The 8,848-nt window shown below is 31.2% G+C and overlaps 1 protein-coding gene across 1 annotated transcript; it reads right to left on the bottom strand.

The window, feature by feature from the left end:
• Positions 1 to 1,355: 1,355 nt before the first annotated feature.
• On the bottom strand, positions 1,356 to 6,322 carry LOC107874650 (fatty acyl-CoA reductase 3-like). Its single transcript, XM_047414057.1, has 10 exons — positions 6,180 to 6,322; positions 5,964 to 6,067; positions 5,579 to 5,784; positions 5,390 to 5,490; positions 4,892 to 5,084; positions 4,565 to 4,726; positions 3,816 to 3,897; positions 2,011 to 2,286; positions 1,794 to 1,921; positions 1,356 to 1,686 (listed from the first exon to the last, which is right to left on the bottom strand). Exons 1-10 carry the CDS (start codon positions 6,256 to 6,258, stop codon positions 1,539 to 1,541), a joined length of 1,479 nt encoding a protein of 492 aa, XP_047270013.1. The 5' UTR covers positions 6,259 to 6,322; the 3' UTR covers positions 1,356 to 1,538.
• Positions 6,323 to 8,848: the final 2,526 nt, after the last annotated feature.

Here is an 8,848-nt window from a genome sequence, read left to right as displayed (position 1 = left end):
GCGACTCTGGATAAAAAATGTAAATAATCCTTTTCCGAAACAAATTTTCACTTCTTGTCACTTAAATAATAAAACCCTTTTGGACTTTAAACTAAAATCTCTTTTTTGGAGTACGTAAAAAAGGGGGGTGTGACAAACCCTTCAGTGTGAAGAGTAAAAAACCACGGGACCAAAACCTCCACTATAATCACCAAAGAGTTACAATATTGTCCTCCAAAATGGCCACCAAACAAGTACGAAACAACAAGCAACAATACATAAACCACAGCACCAAACACTAGAGAAATAAAGGAGTGAAAGCACCAAAAACACAACTACTGTTTGGGAATGAAGAACAGGAGCTACAGGCCACCAAATCAAGCTCCGTCAGTTCCTAATCAAAAATTGAGATGAGAAGAACAAGAAGTCCAAAAATCAGCTCAATCAGACAAGAAACAAAGCGGGAATCGCAATTTGAAGTTGACAGCTGTGGCTGAAATTTAGGTGCGAAAATCAGCTTTTTTTTTTCCCTCTTTGGCTGCTGAAAACTCTCTTTTTTGCGATGGTGAATAAGACCTAAAAAGATCAATATATATGCCCCATAGTAATGGGCCTATGGGCAAAAGTGAGTTGGCCCAAATTGAGCTTCATTTTATCCACATAGGAAGGGACAAAGGCCCATGACCCAACATTTCGCCACTTTAGTTCTGAAAGCTGGCAAATTCAGCTTGACCATTTCCAGCGCTCCCCTTGCTTCCTTAGGTAGTAGATTTTCTTGAAGATATATTGTATTCTGAGAGAGAGTAGTGGCATGCTTTACAAGCATATCTGCAACAGTATTACTTTCTCTATAACAATGAGAAATCTCTCCCAGACTTTGTTTCTGATTTCATCAAGGTTTGGTTAGTACCTAGGTCTCATATATTTAACTTGAAAAAAATGATCGAGAAAAGCATCCAACAATATTCTACCTATGTTCTCCATTTTAATCCACATGAGGACTTGTTTCTTCAAAAGCTATGTAAGTTCTTAATAAACATTCAAAAATGTTACTAATAAAATGTTCTGCACCATCGATCTCTTTATTTTGTTCAAAATGACTCAAGAATTTTATAACGATCCACTCGATATTAACACCCCTTCCAATTGAAATTGTCTTGCCAAGACAATCAATTGATTTTGCAATCTAATCGAACTAATTCAGTTTGATATTCAACGCACACATTGAAAGATTGAAAATTGAAAAGTTGAACGCCCACTCCTATATATAGGAGGAGGAGAGGTCAGAGGAGTACTCTTTTGTCTAAAGTTTACATGAATTAAATAATTGTGAAAAAAAAAAATGGATATATATAGGTTAAATGATAGTGGCCAAATTGGGAACTTTGTATGTCCATATATTAAATTAATCCATTAATGACTTTATTTCTTGTCCAATCCACCTAACCTGAACCATTTAGATGGGTTGCACACTTGAATTTATTGGTTTTTTCTTTTCTTTTCACTTTTACAGTTATTTGGTTAAAATTTAATGTAAAACTTAAGCTTCAATGTGATCCCTAGAACAAGTACTTCACAACTCCAGGAATATGAGTATTCATCAAGTAATCTTCCCATTTGATGCAACGTGGATCAAAATTGAGCACTTCATCCATGTTGATTTTCTTCATTGCCAATCTTAATTTTTCAGTATTAACATCATCAAAGCTGAAAAGATATATACTTAACATTAATAAGGCTGGAATATAACTTAATTGAAAAAGATACACGTGAAACATTAGAAAATGTCGAAAAATTAGTGTACGCATGCATACCTTCCATAGAAAAATACGTAGGGTTCGTACAATTCAGATAAACGTATAGCCGTATATATCTTCCTTTTCATATTCCTGTAGGTTTTGTCAAAGAAATGACATGACACTAGATTCACAAACTTCAGCATCTGAAACATTAAACACATCAGTTACTAGTATATATTAGTATTATATTGTAATTGTATCTTGCAAAATCTTAAAAATATGAAAAAGGAACCTTTAACAGTGGCAAATAATGAGTTGACACATGTTTGTGAAAGCTAGCCTTGCTGCTAAATGGACGCAAAGGAGCCCTCACTTTGATGGGTTTTCCATCTTTGTTAACCCATGGATTTTTCGTGAAGTATTGAAACGTGAAATACATTATATCTGCATTTTTTAGAGGATCTCTCGAAGAAGAGCTGATGTGGTAAATAACTACTTCTTGAGAATACTGATTTTCATGTACTATAGCCGCTGCAAGAATTGAGTTCACCACCATGTCACCCGGAATCTATAAAATAAGAAGAAAAAGAAAAGGGAAAAGAATCAAAGCCAAACTATATATTACAAAGCGATGGTTGAGCAAATTAAACCTCATGCAATTAGTTCCCAAGAAGATGTATTTGATGCTCATGAGTCATGATGGAAGGTTAATCGAGAAGATAGACCGACAGACTTCTAGGTTAGCAAATTTCTGAATACTATTGCACCTTATAAAAATTCTACACCGGAATGGAGAGGAAAACATAATGTTATGTATGAAAAAGTATAAATTTATGTTGTACTTATCTGTATAATTTTGTGATAATGTTGTGGCCTGTGGGAACTTTTAATTATCTAATGATCAACTTGAAAATAACTGTTAATTCCACAATATATTTGGTATCCAGTCTGTATAGCAGAACAACAACTTCAACTAGTTCAAGTTTATTAACAAGAACACAATGAAGTATATCAAATACCCTCAACACAAGATCAAAATGACCTTTCCAAGATGTGTATTTTATTTTTCAGAAAAATAGATGAAACAGAAATGAATAAGGCCAAGTCGTCCGAATTCATGGAATTTCCTTAAGGAAATAATTCCCCTCACTGTACCCGAGGTTGAAATTTTTCCTCCCAGGATAAAATGGCCTTCAATTCGACTATAGCAGTACCTCAAATAGTCAGATTCTTCGAACGCACTCAACAGTTTGATTGATCACAAAGAGTATTTTGAAGACAAGAAGAGTTTTGTAATCTGAAAATTTCTATATCAAAACCTGTGGATGAAACCAGGTTTATATAGCCACAAGTTGCCTCTTCAGAAAGATGGCATTGGTTCAATTTAAAGGTGTGTGACTTTTCTGAAAATGCATATCTGTTTACTTAAAACATTTGCTCAAACAGTACATCCCAGTTTGTGTGAAACATTGTGTCATTTCATCGAAACATTGCATCAGTTTGCTGAAACAGTGCATCAGTTCACTCGAACGGTGCATCTGTTTACTGTAACAATGCATCTGTTCACTAGAACAGTGCATCTATTTACGGAAACAGTGCATCTGTTCATCGAAACAGTGCATCTGTTTGCAGAAACAATGCATCAGTTCAGTTTCAGCACTGCACTGTTTCGAAAAACTGCATGCATGTACAAATGGAGAATCAAAACACATTGTTGTGTTTTACTGTTTGGTAAATTCGGATCATCAAATAAAATTTGTCCAAAAAGTTGGATCTCATCGAGAGATTGCCGAAGCAGAAGCCGAAGCCAAGCGACAATGACGACGGCGCGAGGCATCTCTATTTTATTGCCTCACGTATCATGTGGAGTAGGTGTTCATTAATATAAACACTACAAAGTTTCCTTCTCCCGCCAGTGTGGGAGAATTAGTGGACTTTCCAATTTGAAAGTATACCTTCTAAATTGATATCTCCTTTCTTCCACCATTTTTCTCTCCATTTTTTCCATTCACACTTCATTCATATACTATGAACCCAACAATAACTTATGCTAGTGAAGTTTAAACTTATACATTGAAGTATAGAAATATCACTTACCACATCAAGTTTTGAGTTAGGATCACCATAGTAGAATTTTAGAACACCTTTTCCATAAGCAACAATAAATGAATCTACTGTTCTGTTATTAGAAAATAATTTTAAGTAAGAAACAATTATACAGTGACAATTTATTATAACAATCTTTGGTTAGTACTTATCTTTAGCCAAGAAATTAAGGAAACTTTCATATACCTTGAAGTGACGCACTTATATTCCATTTCCATGATAAACAAAAATCGAACAGAAATTTCAAAACGTTGCATATATACTTTTAGGCAATAGAGAATATTGAGGTTTAAGTATGAAAGTCAGATTTGTATAACAAGAAAAATATATTGACCTATACTTATAAAGTTGACTTACTTAAATTTACATAGTTATACTTCGAACATAACCTACCCACGGTAAGCCTACCTACTAGATGTGTGAGGTTGTCCAAAAAAATTTTAGCCCATTTTGGACTTAAAGGCTATTAAGTCTAGCTGCAGTCAGTCCTCTGGCCTCATGAGACTAGGTTGGGTTGGTTTTTGAGGCCAAAAAGTATAGTACTAGTAAAAGTTAATTAATTAATTTTAAACAAAAAGTATATAAATAGAAAATGAAGGGAATAAAAAGTTCCTGGAATATAGGATATTTATTTGTTTTTGTTACTATGATTAAGATGGGAAAATGCATTTTAATTTTCTTATTATGTAGTCAACAATCTAAAACAAATACTAATATCGTGTCTACAAGTATTCAATTACCTCACTCCTTCAATCCATCCAGGAAAAGGCTCTTTGAATGTACTAGTTATAATTGTTGGACGTATGATAACGAGTTGTAGATTCTCCTTCAAATGTCCCAAAACCATCTCTCCCATTGCTTTTGTGAAGCTATATGTGTTTTGCCATCCATGTAATTTTGCCCTAATAAAGGATCAGTTATTTCAATTAAATTTTATGCACAATGTTGTGAATTGATGAGAATAATAAACCTCAGAATTTATTTCACCAAGGCATGCATAAAGCGTGAATTTATCTCATATGATATACACATATCTATGGCTTTATGAGCATCTTGTAATAATTAACCTTTGAATGCCAAGTTCTTTCATGGCTTTTGTAACTTCTTTTGGCGTTGCATTTAGAGCTTCAAGTTCCTTAAGTTTGTTTGCTAGCACACTTCTTTCCACATCCATATCCAAATAAGAGTTTTCATTGATTGTCTCACACATAACAAATGGTTTTTCTGATAAAACTCCTGTTGCTTTGCCACAAACATAAGCTATAAAAACAAGAGTTAAGTTCTTGCAACGACAATCTAAAATGATATACATGTACATAATCACAGTCCTACTTATAAAATAATTATATGTAAATAATGATAATAAAGATTTATTATAAAATGTGATCAACTATATTTATTAAGAAGTTATAATTAAAGAAAAAACGTTAGATAAAATATATAGTTAAAGCTTCTATTAAGCATATTAAAGTCACTTTGAAACGTACTTTAACTTTAGGCCACCTATTTTATTAAGTCGAACATTAAAAATAATGGAGTAAACAAATTGGTAGCTATTAACTCACCGGTAGACACATGAAGAAGCATTTTTAGTTTTGTACAACACTTGGCGAATGTGAGGACATTCATGGCACCAACTACGTTGACATTCATTGCAGTATCGTATCTATTCAAAGAGAAAATAATGTTGCTGAAAAATTAAATGGAAAAATATGAGAAATTGAAAAAATATATTTTAAATTTCATATTAGTACCTTTCATAAAAGTTGGTCGTTGCAGCTGAGTTTATTATTATATCTATTTCTTTGTGCATTTTCTCTCTTAATTCGGAGTTGGTGATTCCCATATTTTCGTATGAAACATCACCTGATATTACAAAGACCTTCTCCTGAACAAGAGAGTAGAGGTTTACAGTACCCATCTTTTCTTTTATAACATTGAATAATTCAGACCTCACGACCTGTAAAAAAAATTAGGAGTGTCAAATGAGTGAGTTGAGCTGAATATGAACGGACCAGTGAGTTAATCAATTAATAGTAAGGGCCATCTAAGAGTTCAACTATATTTTGTTGTAATTGCATGCATGACATTGACTTGTAATAAATTAGAACACATCATTTAAATGAAGTTGGTTCTTACCTCATGAGTGAAGCGTTCTTTGGCGGAGTTGTTGTCCGAAGCTCTAATGAGAAGGTAGAGTTTTTTCACATTTGGTTGAACACGAAGTATCTTCTCAACAAGAACTAAGTACATACATTTTATAAAAACAAATGCAACTTTAATTAATTCCAAGGAACTAATTTTATACTTCGATTAAACAACAGATTGATATAGAGAGAGACAGAGAGAGAGTACGCTTAGCGAGGAAACCGGTGGCACCGGTAATGAGAAGAGTCTTGTCTTCAAGGAAGGGATGAATCGTACGTGATTCCATCGAGCTATAAACAGCTAGTGAGTTTCTTGCTAAATTCAGACGAAAATACAGATATAAAAGTGAAAGTTTACTACTAGTATACTTGTTATTGATATGCAGTATGCACACATTTGTACTTATATATATATCAACAATTTTAATGAACTTTCAAATCCAATATACTTATTTCTCATTATTTTGCGTGGTTGGTTTTGGTCACAACATTTACGAGCCGTCAATTTTAATTAATTCTTTCAATGCTATGTTAGTGTAAGATCATATATGATAGATACTCCTACGGGTCATTTGATGTGAGTATAAGGTATAATAGTTTTGGAATAAAATGAAGAATTAGTTTATTCCGTATTTGGTTGGAGGTGTCACTTATTTTCGAATTATTTATCCCATCATTTATATCATAGTGATTGAATACATTATTTCATATATATGACGGGATAACTAATCGTGGAATAACTAATCTCGGAATAACTCTTTCCCAACCAAGCTACCCTTTTTAAGTCTGATCTAATACTCTTGGACGAAAATGGAAACATATATAAATAAGGTTTATTTGCACTCGAAATTTATATTAATTAAATTAATATAAGTATAAACTACATAAATTCCTTCCCTAGTGAAAGTAATTACTTAAAATCCCAGCTGCCTTTCTCTCTTCCGAAATTGAGAAATATACTTATACATTAGATCATCCCTCATACATTGTTGGAATGTATGAGAAAACTGATTAGCCTATATTTATGGAAAGAGAAATCTGATACTATCTTTCTCTTCCTTAATTAACGCCACTAATTACCTATCATTATGTTGTGTATGATTAAATATAGTAATTGAAATTCAAATTCAAAAAAATCACAGTAAATTTTCTTCTTTGTTGAATTATGTTCTGAAAAAAAAAAGGGTCATCAACTGCTTTCTTCAGTTCTCAAAAATATCAATATGAACATCCCCATATTGTTGCGTCATTTGGGTATTTGGGAGTTGAAAATTAATTATCAATCCTACAAAAGTGACACAATTATTGTTTCGGAAAGTATAACATTCTTGAAATTGATTGCTATGATCGCAATGAAATTGAATATTGACGAAGTTTATAAAAAAAATTGAAATAAAATACATTGTTGAAGGTAATTCTTCTCCAATTATCATAAGGAATGACAATGGAGTGAGGGTTTACATGGAGTTGAAGAAACAATTTCGGGATTTGTCAATACGATATTTCATACCCTAAAAAAAATAAAAACAGACTCAAATTAAGAGAGAAAAACATAGCAACAAACTGATACGTATTAAAGATAACACTATACAACAGTTGCACATGTATGTGGGCACATTATACATTTAAAAATAATCTGCAGCAATGTATAATGTCATACTATACATTTAAGTTTTAACATTAAACATGTATACTTCTGTATCCTTATCAAAAGGTATAATGTAACCTTATACAATAGTAATACTTTCTAATTGTACAATACCAAATAATACATAAAATGCCTCTTAAATGTAATTAAGAACTTCTTAATGTATAACATAATGAAATATATAGCAATTATATTATACATTAGTCTTCCAAAATAACTAATGTATAATGTCTGATATATTATAACTTATACATTAAAATATAATCTTCCGAAATGTATAATATCACACTATACATATAAAATATTCACCTTATACATTAATTATCTACAAGATTATAATAATTTTAAGAAAAAATTAGTGTTATTGTAACATTACATTGGCTACACAATATTAAGGAAAAAGAATGACTCAATTTCCTTTAAATGATTCAATCGTGTTTTGAATATTCAAGTGTTATTGTAACATTACATTAACTTGATTCTAGGTATAAATAAAGCAGCACATATATGGACCAAAAATCAATGCACTAAAATAGGAGCAAAATATAATATTTTGATATGTATGAGGAAGATGAAAGAGAAAGAGTGAATTTAAGGGATTTAAGTAATTACTTGAAATTTTTATAAAAAAAAATTCAATATGAAACTTTATGTAATAAGGTAAAGTTACCTTGTATATATATATAATTTTTCCTTAATATAACTGTAAGAGAAGTGTCTTTCATATGCATATATCTAACTTGACTTTGATTCAAAAATATATATTTTTCCTTTTAGCTTTAATTGCTATGATTGAATTGTATAATCTGAATTTTGGTGTAATTACCAAGTGCCTATAAATATTTATTTAAGATAAATACAAATACTTATTAGCTAATGTTAAATTAATTATCATTTGCAGTTAAAATTTAGATTAAATAGTTAAATATACATTTTTTTTTTGTATTTGCATATTTCAGGACTCATATACAAATCTTATTTTGAGGGAGCTCTTTATATTTCGGGGCTCATATTCATTTGTATTTATATACAAAGTAAATTTCGGAACTCATACAAATGTCTAGTGCAAACCTGTATTTATATATATATATATATATATATACTCCCTTCGTCCAAATTGATATGACACATTGATTAAGAAAATTAATTAATAACATGCCTAGTTTATCATAGTACCCCTATTAAATGATGTTTACATTTTAATTTGAATAAAAAGTAATTAATGCAAA

This window comes from Capsicum annuum, chromosome 6 (genome assembly GCF_002878395.1).
Source record: "Capsicum annuum cultivar UCD-10X-F1 chromosome 6, UCD10Xv1.1, whole genome shotgun sequence".
Classification (NCBI taxonomy): domain Eukaryota; kingdom Viridiplantae; phylum Streptophyta; class Magnoliopsida; order Solanales; family Solanaceae; genus Capsicum; species Capsicum annuum.
This window is presented reverse-complemented; position numbering and strand designations above follow the sequence as displayed.